The sequence below is a fragment of the Gobio gobio genome, assembly GCF_949357685.1.
Source record: "Gobio gobio genome assembly, chromosome: 23".
Lineage (NCBI taxonomy): Eukaryota > Metazoa > Chordata > Actinopteri > Cypriniformes > Gobionidae > Gobio > Gobio gobio.
The window spans coordinates 33,876,937-33,897,220 of NC_137119.1; the positions used below are offsets into that span (position 1 = coordinate 33,876,937).

Sequence of the window (20,284 nt, forward strand, 5' to 3'; positions counted from 1 at the left end):
AATGTACTTCAGGGAAAAGGAACAGAAGTGTAGAACATGTCCTCAATAAAACTGTTTCCCAGTCCAGACATTAGAGCTGCCCTAGAAACACATTCCCCTCACGACCTCGACTAACAGCCTGACATTTCTTGTACTGAGTACCAAAACTCTACCCAAACAGACCCCCAGGTTTTGGGATCCAGATTTTTTAGGAATTTGGCCTTCCTCCCTCCCCTTCCCCATGCCTAATGTCTCTTCCCTGTTGGCGCAGGTGGAGCAGATGGCGTCACAGCCACCAACACGGTTTCAGGGCTGATGGGACTCAAGGCAGACGGCTCTCCCTGGCCTGGCATCGGCCGAGGAAGGCGCACCACATATGGTGGAGTGTCTGGTGAGTGTCACCCACCTCACTGGATCCATTTCTTTCTCCTCTGAGGTTTAACGGGTGTGTGGCACAGACAGACTATGTGTGCACACATCCACCCCCCCCCCCCCCCCCTGTTTAAGGTGTGTAGGAGTGCATATGAATTCATATGCATGTTTGTTTGTGTGTGTGTGTGTACACTGGTCACAAGCTCTAATAGAGCAGACAGATGGAATGGAGGTTGGTGGAGTGCTGAAATCGTAAAACAGCTGATCTGCAGGGCTTTTGCTACTAGATAAAACAGTTTGTGCACTATAATGTGAAATATGGACATCTTGCCAGCATATATTATCCAAGGTTTGGTAGCAGCACGGCTCATTTTCTACGCCATGAGGTGACTATGAGCACATTTGCATGTTTTTGTCCCGAAAAGCACAAGTGCAAATGTGATATTGATTTTATACAAAAGTTCAATAAATAAGAGGTTAATATTGTGTTAGATTTTATACACAATATTGTCTGTTTTAGCTCAGTTTTGCCAACAAAAATACAGTCACACCAAAATTTATTCAGACACCTTCCACGTTCTCACATTATCACAGTTTATCCGCTATAGTTTAGAAAATGGTATTAAAAGAACTGTGTCAGAACAAATTTGTCTTGATAATGTCAGATAACTTTGATAGGATGGTATGTAATGGATTACAATCAACCAATCAGCTGTCAGCTGCATGTTAAATTTAAGTACACAGTAAGATAACACCATTAGGTCAAACAATGACCAAGCAATGCTTCATTTTGTTCAGTCTGTGGTGTAAAAGGTCACATTAGCAATTCAAGAAAAAACACTTCAGGTCAAAATGTCTGAATAATTTCAGCTCCCGCAACACTCTGTCCTGCTCTGCTTCATACTACAGTAACGTTAATAATCGCATCCATGAACATGATTTCTGCACGAGTCCTATCCTGACTCTTTTCCACCGGCTGTGAGGTGAAGACCACGTCTCAAGATTCTGCGCTCAAACTTGGCGTCATCAAACTACACCTTTGTTTTGAATAGGCGACCTCTAGCGGACTGAAAAGTTACATAGTGCACCTTTAAATTATTTTTTAAGGGGTAATTTCTCAGCCAATTTTAATGTGATTAAATTACGATTAATTTGATTAATCAGCACATTGTGTAATTGCGCCTTAGATTAAATAAATTAGATCTTTTCAGCCCTACTTAATATATATGTATATATATATATATTAAAAAAAATTAAGTATATCTTTTAAACTATATATTCTAATTATAATTTATCAGTTATAAATGACTGAATATAAAAAAATTACATTTTTATATGAAATTTATAATATTTAATTTTTGTACATTTTATATTTAATTTTAACAAAATTAAAAAGCATATTAATTCATTTATTTATTCATTTATACATTAAGAACTAAACCCTTTTTTATTTCTAATATAATAAGTTAAAATAACTCAAATAAAATACGTTTAAATAAGTTCTTAATCCCAAATTGAGCTCTCTGACTTTTAGACCTCACTGTATGAAGTCTCCCATCTCCAGCAAGGTACGTACTTTTAGTGCATAGTATAAGAAAAGGGATGCAGCTTTCGCTCTATAATTGCTTTAGTCAGATACTGTTTCCTTTCCTTTGCAGTGGTGCGCTTTTGTCTGGTTCTGGTTTTGTCTGGAGTCTCTCCAGAACCAGCAAGCTTGTTTAATTTACAGTATAAGGTATTGTGGTTCTTCAGGATGTTCCCAGATAACCTCACCAATATCTTTAGAGTTACGGTATGAATATTTTGTCTAGTGTGTAGCAAGAGCTTTCAGGAGTGCAGATTTTCATCCTTGGTGTTGGGCGTCAACAGAGAGCTTTGAAATGCGGTCCTCTGGTTGCCATGGCATATTGACGTTCTCTGCCGCCATACGGCTCTCTATGAAGACAGATGTGTCTTCAAAAGAATAATGTTTTTCTTCGCCACTCTACAGGGACCATACTGATGGATTTCACACTGATATCCGTCCGCTGACATCTGAAGGATTCTTCTGACTGTGGCGCTTTCTTTAGAGCATTTTCATTCCTTTTATTAGTGGCACTTGCTAAGCTCAGTTTCACTTAGTGTTGCCTGTACTTAGGGTTAGAGATTCGAATGCAAGATTTTTCTAAGCAAATTATTAAACTTCAGTGTGTTACTTATCGCTCATTGTTTGTGCTACCAACATGAATGATACCTCAAATTAGGGGTGGGTAATATGACCAAATTTTATTTCATAATATTGATATATTCAGTAAAGAGCAGTAAGTGTTATTTTTGATTGTGTTTGATTTGACAGACTGGCTAAAGCAGGTTTATTAGGCTGCTGTCTCTTTAAGAGCGAATGTACGGATCCATTATACTGATACACATCCAGTTTATGCCCAATTGTTTATTATCACATGAGCATCGGAACCATTGTATGTGGGTAGGATAAGACCCACCCACTTTTTACGACCAATGATATTGGACCCACTCACTTTTATAGTCTCTAATTCAGCACGTCTGTTTACCTACCCCTAACTGATAAACACTTATTATTAAACACGTTAGACGCTTTATTTTCACTTTTCTAATATTTTCTTCATTTTTATTGAAAATAAATGCCTTTCCGATCTGATATGTGATGTGAAAAGGGAGTAGAGCGAGTTCGGATTCGAACCTTGGGTAGATTTGCATTATGCGACTTACCCCTACACTATATCAGCTGTTAAGGATTCTGTGTTTTCCCTAATTTTGTCTGGCCCAACCAAACATTTAGTGAACAAGGCGATATATTTGTACTTAATGTAAATGGCATCTACTCCAGTAAAATTGTTCTGGGAAAGGACCCAACCACATTTTTTTGTTTCCGACGCCAATGCCTGACTCCACACGATGGGCATTTTGACATAATTGTGTGTATGCCACTATTCAAGTGCAATACGATGTGAAAGAGAACTGTGGTCGCATGTTGATTGATTACATAAAAAATTGCAAACATTTGTAAAAAATATATTGCAAGTTTTCTGAAATATTATGTTTAAATATGCAAATAAGGCATTATCTAATTAAATATGCACTCATTTGCATACATTTCTAGAACAAAAATCTGACCACTGAATAAAGCCACGTTCAAAATGCTTGTTTTTTTCCCCCCTTTTTTTGACATATTAGAGCCAAAGGTTTTTACAGAGGGGATTTTGGATATATCTTTTTATCATTCCACAAATCAGAAAAACTGTCAACAGTCAGAAAAAAAAATCACAATTTTTTAGGAAAAAAATGTATAAAATCATGCATATTATAAATGAACAAAACCCCTCTGTAAAAACCTTCAGAATATAGATAGGAATAAAACTATAGTTTTGTGTATGTAAGTGCTGCTGAAGTGGAGATTTCTGACTGGCCTTTAAAGATATGTGCTGTAATCTACAGACACAAATAGATAAAGTGCTATAAAAGATACACTTATAATTTTGGATGTTTTCTTTCCACTAGTCTGAAAAAACACTTTATGAAAAGGCCAAAATCTCAAAATTGATAGATGCATGAAAAAACTGTTTTTGCCTGTAATGTCTTGCCTTAATAACTCTTTTTAACATCAAGCATGTCCCAAATTCGCCATCGCCTTCTGAGAAAGGCAGCTTTCCGTGTGCGCACTTTGGCAGCGTTCCAGTCAGTAGCTTATTACTCTTAATAACAATTTTTTCACATCAACCACCTCCTGCTTTTATTGTCTCATTCATGCGTTTCATCACTCTAAAGTGTCAATGGTGCTGTGCTACATGTATACATTTACATATAGCGATATACACAATATGGCTAAATCTATAACGATAGACATTTTAAACCATTGCTACGATATAGTATACAGTGGTACCTCCCAGCCCTACCGAACGGACAGGAAAATAGCGGTAATTTCTGCTCATTAGATCTAGAATTCTGAAGTGAAATAAAGTAGCGCTGCTGGATTACATTTTTACACGAGTGAATATCCTTAATAGTGAAGCGTGTTGGTTTATTTACAGTGAAGTTATCACCTTATTGCTATATATGAAATATAATGTAGCTTTCAGAAATATAATGTAGCTTTCAGTACGTGAAGCGGTTTTATTCATAAAACTCATGGGGCAGAGGTTTAAAACCAGCTCCTGAATGTTTGTGAATGAATTTCTTTCCTTTCCAAAGTTTTCACCTCAATAAAAAAGCTGCGGGTGAGGAATTCAAGCACATCTGCTTCATAATACAACATTAAAAATCTATATTTGTGAGCAAACGTGTCGCCCTCGCCTTGTGGTGGCTTGGAATTCAAAGGGTAATCAGATATTCGTGTTTAGACATAGGTTGGATGTCCAGATAGCGGATATGTATATGATTTAAAGGGATAGTTCACCCAAAAACGAAATTTTTATGTTTATCTGCTTACCCCCAGGGCATCCAAGATGTAGGGGTCTTTGTTTCAATTCAGTAGAACACAAATGAAGATTTTGAACTCCAACCGTTGCAGTGTGATAGTCGTATAATGCATGTCAATGGGGATATTTTAGAGTATGAGAGCAATGAGATTAAAAACACATAGACATACGAATCCTTATTAAACCATGCGGCTCATGGCGACACATTGATGTCTTAAGACACAAAACTATCGGTTTCTGTGAGAAACCGAACAGTATTTATGTTATTTTTTTACCTCTTATCAGATGAATGTCATCTAGCATTCCCAGCGCCATAACTTCCGGCGAATAAGGTCAAAATACTCGAGCGATCAAAGATATATATTCGTAGATGCCTCATTCGACCAATCCGCGCAAGCACTAATGAGGAATCTATGTATATATCTATGATCGCGCCAGTATTTTGCATGTATTTTGACCTTATTCGCCAGAAGTGATGGCGCGGGGACGGCTGATGCAGAGCCATAGAAAAAAACGAAATACATTTTTAAATATGGATATATTTCTTCCACAAACGCATCGATTCACTTCAGAAAGCCTTTATTAACATCCCGGAGCCACGTGGAGCATGTTATTTGACGGACAGATGCATTTTTTTGCTATTATAATGCTTGGATTAGCTAGAACATTTTTTATATAACTCAGATTTTATTCATCTGAAAGAAGAATGTCATATACACCTCGGATGACTTGAGGGTGAGTAAATCATGGGCTAATTTTCATTTTTGGATGAACTATCCCTTTAAAACGACATTTGAAAGTGGCTCAGAACAGATGCGGAAAATTTGGATCTTGTGCGGATTTTTATGTTTACACATGTGCAACAAATTCCGATCTGTGTCAGGAAAAAAATCGGATTTTTTTTGTGCCAGTGTAAACGCAGCCACGGGTTCTTGAACAAAAAAAATGTAGGTCCATTGTAGTGTTGTCAAAAGTGCCGACCGCGATACCAGTTCGGTACTGAAATTTTTTAAAATGTGACGATTTGAGCGCTGTTGAGCTGGAATCGTAAACATCTCTGACTGGCCATTGTGCTCATGCGCTCATCGGATGTGTCTGTGATTGGCTACAATGATCAATGCACGGGAGCGTTTGAAAGCACACGGAAGTGTTTGAAAGTGTTTTGAAAGCGGGAGCATCTGAAAGCACAAGCAAGCGTCGACCAGCGGACCGATAGGCGGCTAGGTGCCTGCATTCAAACGCTCCCGCGTGTATCTGTGTAAGCGCTCTGTGAAAAGCGTCATTGATGTATATTTATAACATGTTTTTTAAGCGCTGGTCATTGTAGCCAATCACCTATCATATTTGATGAGCGCGTGAGCGCAATGGCCAGTCAGAGGTGTTTATGATTTTTTACATTTCAGTACCGAATTGGTTTCGCGGTCGGTACTTTTGACAACACTAGTCCATTGGGAATTGATTAGATGGTTGTGGTTTGCTATTGGTCAGTCTCATGTGAGTGACAGGTTTTCCCGCCCTCACGCCAATAAACACATCATCAGAGAAGAGATGTCACTGCAAGAGGGAGAGGAAGTTATTTTGATTAACAATTATGAGGGAGGGCACATGAATTAAAAAAAATTATTGACATCCGTTAGGTCCATTTAGCACGTTTTTACATAGAAAATGGAATGCAAAAACGTGTTCTGTGGAAACGGCCCCATATAATCAGAGTATCTGAGGCACGAGCTGTAGAGGCACAGCCTTCTTCTGTAAAGGAGGGCGGGGAGCAGCAGCTCATTTGCATTTAAAGACACACACATAGCGTGTTTTTGCTTCCAAAAGGGACATTTAGGGCATAGTATAATAAATGATCTGTGGGATATTTTGAGCTTCACAGACACATTCTGGGAAAACACACTTATATTACATCTTGTTAAAAGGGGCATAATTGGTCCCCATTAAAGTGAGTCGATTGGCGATTTCTGTCTACACGAACAACAGGGACCGTTGGCGATGCAACAAAGTTGCAATAAGATCAACTTTATGCAAATGAGTTGCTTAGTAACTGCATAGCAATTTGACCACTCAGAACACCTTAGTAACCCCATTGCAACACCTTGGCAACAACCTATGGCAAACACCTTCTGAAGAAAATCTGGTTTATTCATTATTGCTCTTTATTTGTTTATCTCTCATTTCACAGAAACATGCTGATAACAGTGTGTTCACTATAGCATGATGTTTTGTATCAAGGCTTATGTTTACACACACACACACACACCGTTCTTCAGGGATATTCTCAGACCAGCCGTGTGTTCATTCCCTTCCTCAATAATTCATGTGGATGCAGTTGCTCTCTGGTTCTCTGTACTGTATCACTGTGCTATTGCTGTGCTGTTGCATAGTTAATGCCTTTTATGAGGCCTTCATTCATTGTGTGTGTGTTTGTGTGTGTGTGTGTGTGTGTGTGTGTGTGTGTGTGTGTGTGTGTGTGTGTGTGTGTGTGTGTGTGTGTGTGTGTGTGTGTGTGTGTGTGTGTGTGTGTGTGTGTGTGTGTGTGTGTGTGTGTGTGTGTGTGTGTGTGTGTGTGTGTGTGTGTTTGTGTGTTTGTGTGTTTGTGTGTTTGTGTGTGTGTGTGTGTGTTTGAACAGATTGACAAGGGCCAGAGTCTGTCTTATCTGCTGGCCTCCTCTATCCATATCTCTCTCTCTTTCATTCTCAATACAATCCCTGAAAACCAGGGGAAAAAAGTGCATTGGTTTTGGAGACAAGAACAGGGCTAGCCAAGGTGCAACATTAAAAATTAATAGTGAAACTATTGCAGCAGTATTTTATGTAAGCCGAACTACTCAATGTCATCTTTTGCCTATTTAAGCTGTGGCAGTTTGCAGCTCGGTGACATCCCCCATGAGCGGAGCCTGCCCCGGCCTGCTAGGGTCTCCCCGGCTCCACCCACCAAACATCCATCACCGTCCGCTCTGCCTGCAGGCCTACGAGCTGCCAGCGCTGACGCTGCCAACAGCCTGGAAACAAATATACCTATGATGTACTGTTGTTCACCAGGGCTTTAGCCGCAGTGCTTAATTTTAAAGGGGACGTCTCATGGAAAAACTGATTTGCTGTTGTGGAAACAGTTTGAGGTACTATGCAGACAACATTTGGGAATTTGAAACTATAACTGCACAGCCATCAGCTCATTAACATGTGACCGCCGTGGCGCAGGAGTGAAATTAGGGTTTTGAGGTGGTTGGCAAGATAAGACATGACCTGACTCCCAATACCCCAAAAAACAGTATGTTGAAACCCTCTTAAGATAGTATTATATACATATATTTACTACATAAAGCATACAAAGAGAATTCAAAATGCAATGCATGTTGTTAGTCTGGAGTTTTGATTCTTGCTTTTGGTGTTAGTGGTCCTGGTTTTTAACCAACCCGTGCATACAACTTTTAATAAAGGAAGAAAAATGGCATGGATTGAAGTGGGTACTTTTACTTAAGATTAATAAATGCTTTTGAAATATTTTTAATTGTATAGTAAACGAATGCAGTTAACTAATGTTAAAGGTGCACTATGTGACTTTTCCGTCCGCTAGAGGTTGCCTATTCAAAACAAAGGCATAGTTTGATGACGCCAAGTTTGAGCGCAGAATCTTGGGACAAGAATCGGGATAGGACTCGGGCAGAAATCATGTTCATGGATGCGATTATTAACGTTACTGTTGTATGAAGCAGAGCAGGACCGAGTGTATATATATATATATACACACACACACACAGAGTGAGGAAAATAAGTATTTGAACACCCTGCTATTTTGCAAGTTCTCCCACTTAGAAATCATGGAGGGGTCTGAAATTGTCATCATAGGTGCATGTCCACTGTGAGAGACATAATCTAAAAAATAAAATCCAGAAATCACAATGTATGATTTTTTAACTATTTATTTGTATGATACAGCTGCAAATAAGTATTTGAATACCTGTCTATCAGCTAGAATTCTGACCCTCAAAGACCTGTTAGTCTGCCTTTAAAATGTCCACCTCCACTCCATTTATTATCCTAAATTAGATGCACCTGTTTGAGGTCGTTAGCTGCATAAAGACACCTGTCCACCCCATACAATCAGTAAGAATCCAACTACTAACATGGCCAAGACCAAAGAGCGGTCCAAAGACACTAGAGACAAAATTGTACACCTCCACAAGGCTGGAAAGGGCTAAGGGGAAATTGCCAAGCAGCTTGGTGAAAAAAGGTCCACTGTTGGAGCAATCATTAGAAAATGGAAGAAGCTAAACATGACTGTCAATCTCCCTCGGACTGGGGCTCCATGCAAGATCTCACCTCGTGGGGTCTCAATGATCCTAAGAAAGGTGAGAAATCAGCCCAGAACTACACGGGAGGAGCTGGTCAATGACCTGAAAAGAGCTGGGACCACCGTTTCCAAGGTTACTGTTGGTAATACACTAAGACGTCATGGTTTGAAATCATGCATGGCACGGAAGGTTCCCCTGCTTAAACCAGCACATGTCCAGGCCCGTCTTAAGTTTGCCAATGACCATTTGGATGATCCAGAGGAGTCATGGGAGAAAGTCATGTGGTCAGATGAGACCAAAATAGAACTTTTTGGTCATAATTCCACTAAACGTGTTTGGAGGAAGAAGAATGATGAGAACCATCCCAAGAACACCATCCCTACTGTGAAGCATGGGGGTGGTAGCATCATGCTTTGAGGGTGATTTTCTGCACATGGGACAGGGCAACTGCACTGTATTAAGGAGAGGATGACCGGGACCATGTATTGCTTCCCTCAGTTAGAGCATTGAAGATGGGTCGAGGCTGGGTCTTCCAACATGACAATGACCCGAAGCACACAGCCAGGATAACCAAGAAATGGCTCTGTAAGAAGCATATCAAGGTTCTGGCGTGGCCTAACCAGTCTCCAGACCTAAACCCAATAGAGAATCTTTGGAGGGAGCTCAAACTCCGTGTTTCTCAGCGACAGGCCAGAAACCTGACTGATCTAGAGAAGATCTGTGTGGAGGAGTGGGCCAAAATCCCTCCTGCAGTGTGTGCAAACCTGGAGAAAAACTACAGGAAATGTTTGACCTCTGTAATTGCAAACAAAGGCTAATGTACCAAATATTAAAATTGATTTTCTCAGGTGTTCAAATACTTATTTGCAGCTGTATCATCCAAATAAATAGTTTAAAAAATCATACATTGTGATTTCTGGATTTTTTTTTAGATTATGTCTCTCACAGTGGACATGCACCTACGATGACAATTTCAGACCCCTTCATGATTTCTAAGTGGGAGAACTTGCAAAATAGCACGGTGTTCAAATACTTATTTTCCTCACTGTGTATATATATATATATAGAGCACATTATAATATAATATATTATTGCTGTCAAATTGATTAATCACGATATATATATATATATATATATATATATATATATATATATATATATATATATATATATATATATATATATATATATATATATATATATATATATATATATATATATATATATATATATATATTTGCATATATATACTGTTTATATATATTTATATAATTGATATTATATATAATTATTAATATTTTATATATAAATATAACACATTTTTATTATATATAATATATACTGATACTCTCACATGTATGTATGTACGTGTATATATATATATATATATATATATATATATATATATATATATATATATATATATATATATATATATATATATATATATATATATAAATTAATCACTACTAATATTTAAATTTTGTATAGTCATAATTATATATTTTTCACACTGAATGAAGGTCACCTATGCCAGTAGCCTACTGATACTGATGCCTCTTTTATTTTTTTTATTTTTTCAATTTGTGTGGATAATAGCAATCTTGTTTCATTATGTGTAAATAAAGTAGTAAAAATTAGTAGTACAAAAAGTAAAATGTAATTTTGAGAGAAAGAGAGCAAGAAACCTACATGACCCTGAGTACATGTAAGTAAGAAGGGTGGGGGGTGTATAATGATGAAGTCAGCTTGGTTCCATCAGGTAAAATTAGTGCATGTGTTCCTGTGAGAGATAAACTGTTGATGTAAGTTAGCAGGAAGTGATTTTATGTGTAGTTATTTTGTCCTTACCTGCAGTGAAGACCTCAAAGCTTCAGATCAGACTTAAGCCTCGGGATGAAGAGCTGTGCTTCACACGCTGTTTCTGAGCTAAATAACCACCACTTATCTGTAGTAATTGTAGTTATTTTACCCATTTGTGTAAACACACATTGTCCTCATAGGAAGAGACACACATACACACAGAGTATCGCAGTCTCTCAGAGAGTGTGTTTGTGTGTGCTTACAGCTGATATTGATTATATACCTGTGAGATCACAGGCTCTGACTTTTACTCCACAGACATCTCGCAACACTTTTCATGCACAACACACACTCATGCAGAACGCATAAACGAACACTCACATTTACATTTAGTGCTCTTCTGGCAGAACACACTTCTTTTGTGAAGTGCAGGACTGTATAAATAGACATGGAAAACATCTACTTTAAGAAAACCTGTTTCATATATTTATTTTTCTGTTTTCCGACTGAATGAATGGCAAATACAAATGAAGCTTCAGAAAAACAAACACTGTACTGAAAACCACCCAACATGCCAACATGAAATATTCATCCAAGATTCTGTTTCTCTACTTCACAGACAAAACGTGGGCCTTGTTATTGTAGTATTGTATGGTACATGGAGTAGAATACAACAGATTGGTATCACTGCAGTGTGCTGGTACTTGGATTTGTAACTCTTGGTTTAGAGTTATAGATCAACAGACTGCAATGTAGTTTACAGTTATTATTTGTGTTTGAGTAACTAGCTTCAAAACTAGCTTTCTGAGCTCCAAGCTACTCATAATGTAAAGTAGTTCAGTACAGTCAAGCTCCCTTTTTAAATTAAATTTTATTGTTTTATTTTATTTTTATTTTAGAAGTTTGACTAATTTTTTTCCCTTAGCTTTTGTTTTATTTATTTTATTTCAGACCTGTAGAGTGTTTTTTTTCCTAAGTTGGCTTTTTTATGCATTTTATTTTTATATTTGTTATTTTATATATTTTATTTTATATATATAATTTTTTTATTCTATTTTTTAATTTTATTTTAGCTTTTATAAAGTAGTTCAGTACAGTGTGTGTGTGTAAATATATATATATATATATATATATATATATATATATATATATATATATATATATAAATATATATATATATATATATATATATATATATATATATATATATATATATATATATATATATATATATATATATATATATATATATATATATATATAATTTATTTATTTACTTTTTATTTATTTTTTTAGATTTATTTTTTTACTATATCTTATTATATATATATATATATATATATATATATATATATATATATATATATATATATATATATATATATATATATATATATATATATATATATATATATATATATATATATATATATATATAAATATATAAATATTAATTATATTTATATACAGGGAGTGCAGAATTATTAGGCACGTTGATTTTCTGATCATATTTTTTTTCCAGGCACATTTGACCAATTCCAAACCACAGTAATCCTAATAACTACTATTGATTTAGTATTTAATAATGTATAAGTGATATATAATTGTTCATGAAGGCTGGAAATGAAAATCACCTTATATTCAGGTGTGCAGAATTATTAGGCATGTTTTCTTTTACAGATAAATTGAGCCAAAAAAGAGATTTAACTCAGACTGAAAAGTCAAAAAGTATTAAATGCCCATGAGAAGGATGCAATACTAATGCAATACTAGACATTGCAGTTAAGGCGTGACCATTGGACAGTGATGGACTGTTTGAAGAATTCATCTTCCAGAATCTGGCAGTACGTTTTGGGAGTTCATTTTAGTCCATCCTGAAGTCCGTTTTGCAGAGATGGACTAAAAATGAACTCCCAAAACGTACTGCCAGATTCTGGAAGATGAATTCTTCAAACAGTGGTACTAGAGGATGTGGTGCTGGTCCTTCAAGAGTCACTCTCAACCTATCTGTCCATAAAGCCTATAAAAAAACCTTCTTCATGTATTTTACAACACTTCAGCTTGTGATTCTTATCTAGTGGGGGTAATTTTTTAGGATTCTTTACCTAACTGAAGTCTCTGAGATCCTGACACCTTGCACTTCTGGAGACTCCAGGTAGGTTGCAGCTTTGGAAAATGGTGGCGCTGGAGACTAAAGGGTTCCTGATGGTTTCACCCTTAATTCTTCACCTTAATTCTTAATTCTTTTGCGGTTAACAGGTGTCTTTTCTCCGCCACATGTTTTTGTCAGATCCTGCTGACCCAACGAGCATTTCACTGTCCAATGGTCACGCCTTAACTGCAATGTCTAGTACTGCATTAGTATTGCATCCTTCTCATGGGCATTTAATACTTTTTGACTTTTCAGTCTGAGTTCAATCTCTTTTTTGGCTCAATTTATCTGTAAAAGAAAACATGCCTAATAATTCTGCACACCTGAATATAAGGTGATTTTCATTTCCAGCCTTCATGAACAATTATATATCACTTATACATTATTAAATACTAAATCAATAGTAGTTATTAGGATTACTGTGGTTTGGAATTGGTCAAATGTGCCTGGAAAAAAAATATGATCAGAAAATCAACGTGCCTAATAATTCTGCACTCCCTGTATTTTATATATATGTATACAAATTATATTTTATTTTATATATATTATTTTTTATTTTATTTGTTTTATATTTTATTTTTGATATTCTATTTTTATTTCATATATTTTACTTTATTTTTTTTTTTTATTCTATTTTATTTTTTATATTTTATTTTGTTTAATTTTTTTGTTTATCTTTTGCTGCAGCTCACTTGTATTTTTCTCAGCAAATTTGATCGATTAATCAGAATATCATGCGTTTTCATAATTTATTTAATTTACATTTTTAATTGTAAATTCTATTTGTATAGTATAGTATATAGTATAATATTTTATTTTATTCCCACTCAGCCACAAAACATAAAAAGTAGTTATGTTTTTTTACTTGAAATTTAAGGCCTCGTTCTATCTTTGATCCCGCTGACCTACCAAACTAAAGGTTTTTTTAAAACCACCCTCACTTTTTGCAACTCAAATTTCCCATTTAATGGATTTTAGATTCACTCCAGAGTGTCTGTGTGTGGCTTGTAGCGACTGACAATTAAAAGTGCTCTGGGAGGTTCCTTTCAATAGCTGAGCTGAGCGCTGAGACGTGTGTACGTGTGTGTGTTTGTGTGAGTATTGACCTTTCTGAGAGTGCATTAGCACAGTGTCATGGAGTGGGTGGAATCAGGGCCCCTTTGAGAGCTGCAGGATGTGGCCATGGATGTGTTTGTCTGCCTGCCTACCATTTTCAGAGAGAATGTATCACTCGGATGTTCCCATGAGATACCCTCACTGTGTCAGTTATGCCCCTCTACTACGTTTTCACTTCTTTTAAAGGGATAGTTCTTCCAAAAATGAATGCGCTGCCATTGTTTACTCACCCGTAGGCTATGTTGTTCCGAACCTGTATGAAATCAAGTGTGGAAATCAAGATATTTTTTAAAGGATATGCTGGCAACTCATTCCAGTGTAATGAATAACTGAATGACTGAAAAAGGTGCAATGAAAGTATCATAAAACTGGTCTGTATGACAAACAATTCTAACAAGTTCAGTTTACTTAAAGGGATAATTCACCCTAAAATGAAAATTAAGTCATCATTTACTCACCCTGGTGTTGTTCTAATGCAGTATGCCGTTCTTTCTTTTTTGGACCACTAAGGAGAAATAAATAAAAAAATGTCCTACTTGCATTCGTTCATATAATGACAGTGAACAGCGACCAGTATCAAGCTTTAAAAAAGTATCACAGTGTGGTGCCATGCAACACGTGTCGTATATAAGGGCTTTTCACACTTGAAATAGCTAACCCCGGGTCATACTAAACCACGGGTAAACTGAATCCTGGGTTATCTTGCCTCATGTTTCACTCTGCTCATAACTTATAAGCTGACTTTTCACCTTGTACATTCCGTGACTGTCCAAAGCACGCAAATATGAGACTCGTTTGGTTGTTTGTTGCTAAGCGTCTTTACATTCAGCTTTAACACATCGTTTCTCCGGAGCAGGGTTTCATAACCCCGGGTAAAAAACGGTGCTAACCCTGCTTCTAAAGTACATGTGAAACGTTCCTTTACTTGGGGTTAAAAACTGTGTTGCAGTGTGAATAGCCCTCAAGTGTTCTGGGGGTTTGCGATAGGGTTTGGTAGAAAACAAACTGAAATTGAATGTATTATTTAACGAAAATCCTGACCTTGGCCGCTGGTCTTCCGTGCTCGACTGTGCATTCATGAGACTGTATTGGCACTACATTATATAATATAATTCTCAACGTGGATTTTCTAGTAAACGGAACATTTGATATTGTTATTCACTTAAAATCTGTCCATGGCATGTTCATGAGAGAAATATAGTATCTATGTTAAATTTGTTCATGAATCTGATGGTTCTCTAGTTCAACTCAATGACTCAATCCAGGCTTGACATTAACACACACCAACCCGTCAAATACGGGTGGATTTCAGCAGTGGCGTGTAACGCAGTCACTCCTACTAGCCACTTTGGCGGGTTGAATTTCATAGGCTATATAATATATATTTTGTCTAATTGTAGTCTTTTAACTCTTTCCCCGCCAAACACAGAATTCGGGTTTGTGTTTTCACTGTTATACGCTAGGGGGCGCTATTATACATCTTCTGAAAGAGTACAGAATCTCCTGATCAAAACACAGGCGAAGAAGACGCATAAAAACAAGCGATCGTATGTAAGCAGATGCATATGTAAAATAACGTGATCATCAACATTAAACATCATATAAATCAAAACTGTCTAATGTTACTGAATGAAATGTCGACCCAGGACGAGCTATAGGACTCTGCGAGCATTAGGGGTGTTGATGGACTCGATCTACTCCATCTGTGTTTGATCATCCTTCTGAATCTGATCTGGATGTAGTCTTTGACAAAAACATGATTTTCTCAGCTTTTTGTTCAAAATGTTGCTTTTTTTATGAAACTTACCCATGTTTAAGAGTTAAAAAGGTATCTGAAATAATAAACTACGTGCAATGTAGAGTCAAAAATGTAGATTTTTCGATACATATCGATACTGAAAATTCTTGAAATGCTTCCAATACTCATTTTTCACAGAATAGAAACACGATTCCAGCTGCGCTTTCTATACCTGCTGCCAAATTATGAGATAAAAAATACATATGGCAGTTTTTACCCATGGTATCAATGTCAAAATTGGCTAGTAACTTTGGAAAACCACTAGCCACAGTGGCTGGTGAGCAATGTCAAGCCCTGAGCTCAATAAGTGCAATGTAGAGTCAAAAATATAGATTTTTCTATACATGTCGATACTGAAATATCTAACAATAAATGCTAACAATACTCCGCAGAATAGATACACGAGACCAGCTGCGCTTTCTCACTCTCTCATCTCTCGACATGAGTCGGCACACAAACCCGCCTCCTCTCACTTAATTTGCTCCAGATGAATATTGTTAGTGTTATAGGGCTTGAATGGGATTGTGCGTATTGCGCATAATTTTACTCATTCCCGCAGAATGCCAAAAGTGTGCGCATATAAAGCTGCCTCTCAGTGCTAAATTTAGTTATTTTTTGTTGCCTATTGCGCTTAAACACAATATAAATATCAAATACACACACATGTCAAAATGCCGGTCTTGGCGAGTATTCATGTTAAAACAGTCAGTTATGTTTTAAGTGAAAGTAAACAGTTGAGAAGGAAAACGCATGTGTAACAGTATAATGGATCCATGCGTCAGGTCTTTAATTGACAGCAGCTTAATATACCTGCTGCCAAATTATGAGATATTAAAAATATATCCATATGGCAGTTTTTCCCCATGGTATCAATGTCAAAATTGTGTCCAGTGAAAATGCTGAGTGGCTAGTAACTTTGGAAAACCACTAGCCACAGTGGCTTGTGAGCAAAAAAGTTAATCTCAAGCCCTGGAGTCAATGATTCAAAATGACTGAAAGCAGTTAACAGCTCACTGGAAGAGAATATATTATATTATGAATATGACTTAAATATGACTCATAACTCACAAGTCGTACTTTGTCGTTTTGGAGCCTGACAGTTCACTTTTACTATATTGAAAAGAGTAGATTTTTCAACAATGTTTATGTTCCACAGAACAAAGTGAATCATGTGGATTTGGAAGGGTGATTTCTGTTATTCCTTTAACATTTTATGTATCACAAAGATGTTATTCCTTCAACCCTCAGAGAAAACACACCTGTGCATCGCTTTCTAACCCCTGGAGCTCCAATCTCACCTCATCTTTTCCCAACATACCCATAATGCCTCATTCTGCGTGCCTGTTGTCGTGATTGTCATGCTGAAGGTAACAGAAGCGTGATCTTTCTGTAATGACAGTGAGAGAACGCCGACACGTTTGAGCGCTGCGGTCACCCGCTGTACGTTCAGCCACATTACCGTCAAATGCAAAAGCTCACACTCGGAGTACACACTGTTTTCGTTTACTAGTTAAACAATCCTCCGAGAGTTTCGACACAGATGCGGCGCCGCATAAAGAAGAAAAACAGTCCCAGTTCTGAGTCTGTGGTTCTCGCTCAGGTCATAAATGCATCGTCTGTGTGAGGGGCTCTTGGGAAATATGTCGAGTTTGTTTGCTTGTGTTTTTCTTTTTTCTTTTTTTATATTTGCATCTAGCTCTAGATCAGCGCATTACCTTCTGCTTGGTACAAATGGAGCCAAGGTGATATGGTAAGGATGCAGGAAGCTCTCGGCTGTTTAATTTGCGGCCTGCCGTGTCGGACAGAGCACGGTACAGTAGGTCTGATTAATTAAATTCGCCTCGCTCAGGACGGATTTCTCACCGCTGTCAAGATTTCAATTTTATGTTAAATATTCTCTAAAGGGCAGGCCCTTAAATCTTATGGGCGGGGAGCGGCAGTGGGCTGTGAACATAACCATAGGCTAACTGCTAATGATAAGAACACGCACCAGAAGAGGCATCTATAACACACTCGCTGAATTAAATTGTCAATCACTCCGTTGTCCATCGACCCAGTAAAGGACCAAACAGTCAGAGAGAAATGTAGAAACATTGAGACTTTGATACCAGTGTGTCAGTATTCAGTGCATAAATAGATGTCTTCTTCATCATAGACTAATTAATGTGTTGGTTAAATGAAATAGCTTGCATGTTAAGGGTTATAAAGTGAAACTAAAGTGAATATATTAAATACAGTAAATATTAATGCATTACACTACAATTCAAAAGGGTCGTTTTTTTATGTTTTTGGAAGAAGCGCACTAAGTTTGCATTTATTTAATCAAAAATACAGTAAAAACTGGAACACTGTGAAATATTATTACAATTTAAAATAACCTTTTCTATTCTTGTTCTATTTTAATATATTGAGAAATGTAATTTTTTCCTGTGATGCAAAACTGAATTTTCAGGAACATTACTCCAGTCTTCAGTATCACTTGGTCCTTCAGAAATCATTCTAATATGCTGATTTGTTGCTCAAAAAAAAAAAAAAAAAATTTCATATTATTAACAATGTTTCATATTTTTGTGGAAACCGTGACTTGAACCGTGTTTTTTTTTTTTCAGGGTTATTTGATGAATATAAAGTAAAAAAGAATATGAATATATATTTTTTGTAACAATTTAAAGGTCTTTACTGTCATTTTTGATCAATTTAATGTGTCCTTGCAGAATAAAAATATTAATTTCTTTAAAGACAAAAACACTTTTGAATGTAGAACGCACATTGCATATATTATGATAGTGTTACATCTAAAAGTATGTTTCCATATTAATGATTTTAGGATATTGAAAACATTTGATCTAGGAAACAAAATGTTGAAGCATTTCTTTGTCATTAATCAGATTTTTTTTTTGGTAAATGATTTATAAGTATATCTTCGTGATTTATGCTGCAGCGTAAGTGATTTCAGTGCATGCTCCGTCCTCATTTGCATCATAATTGGATTAGTATTAAATAGGTGCAAAATTTAGAACAGGTTACAGTACATGGCTTTGCACATCTAAAAGTAATAATGAGTAGTTTAAGCGTTAATTACAGCACATCATCCACCCCCATACCTTACTTTGTGGGCTGGTTTTTATAATTACAAAAACCTGCTTTTGATTAGCAGTAACTGTGTATTAACTTGTACCGTAACTTTTCAGATTTCTGTGACATGATGTTGTTAATATCCAGCTTAATAATAAGGGTTGTGTTGTTATTCTAAGCAACCTGAACAGGGTTTCAGTCCATGAATAAATATCTGTTAAACACAGGCTGTGATGTTATGTAACATCGGTTTCTATTTGATACATTTTGTTTCGACCTTGTGCATCCCAGTTATTTAAACGATAACTTATAATGTATAATCGTCTGCCAAATGCATACATTTAATTCTGAAGCACAATAATATTTAAAAGTAAAACAAATAATGGAAAAATGTATTCGAAGGGAACAGGCATTTGGGTGGGGTGGGTGGTTCACACAAATTTCACACCTGCGAGTGTGATGTGGCTTTTATACAACAGTAATACAAGAATTTAATATTGATATCTTACATTTTGGAGGCAATATGCCAAATGATTTGCCTGTTTTTGTGCAAAAATTTAAATGGTTATAAACGAAAAGCTTTGAAACCACCTCAGCCATTATCCATGTTGGGGAAGGTTACTTTTAAAAGTAAATAGTTACAGTATTGTGTAATTAGTTACATTACTTAGTTACTTTTTATGGAAAGTGGTGTTATGTTTTGTGCAGTTTTTGGTAGTAACTAGTTACATGTAATGGCGTTACGTAATTTAATTACAATATAAATGTAACTAATCCGTTACAGTTACTGAGAAAAAATTTGTAATCAAATTACAGTTACTTATGAAAATGTTAGCGCAGGGGTCTCAAACTCATTTTATTTGGGGGCCGCTGGAGGTAGACTCTGTGACCAGGCTGTGACCAGGTCAAACAGAAAAGTGAGCGAAATTCTAGGTCTAATTCTAGTTGGGAAATAATCTTTTTGGGACTATTTGTATAGTCCCGATATTCTTCGCATGAGTGAGTGAATAAATACATAGACCCGCGGGTTACTTACAGATTCCCTAGTGGTCTGGTGGTAGAGTTTTTGTCAACCGTGTCAAAGGTTCCGGGTTCTGATCCGCTCTCATATAGTTTTTCTTCATTAAAATCAAAGATGTTCATCAATGATTGTATAATAAGACCATGGACACGTTTGCATTTTGTTTTGTCATTTCACCTGAAAGAATAGAGTCTCTCTCCGCAACGGCATTAAGCGATAGATTGACACGCTCGTCTG

The 20,284-nt window shown here is 36.4% G+C and overlaps 1 protein-coding gene across 1 annotated transcript in view; it reads left to right on the top strand.

Moving 5' to 3' along the window:
- Positions 1-20,284, top strand: part of dpyda (dihydropyrimidine dehydrogenase a) — a 307,704-nt gene that overhangs the window by 233,042 nt on the left and 54,378 nt on the right. Inside the window, exon 18 of the mRNA XM_079805615.1 lies at positions 251-370. Within this exon, the coding sequence (XP_079661741.1) occupies positions 251-370 (120 nt within the window). The remainder of the gene's footprint in view (positions 1-250; positions 371-20,284) is intronic.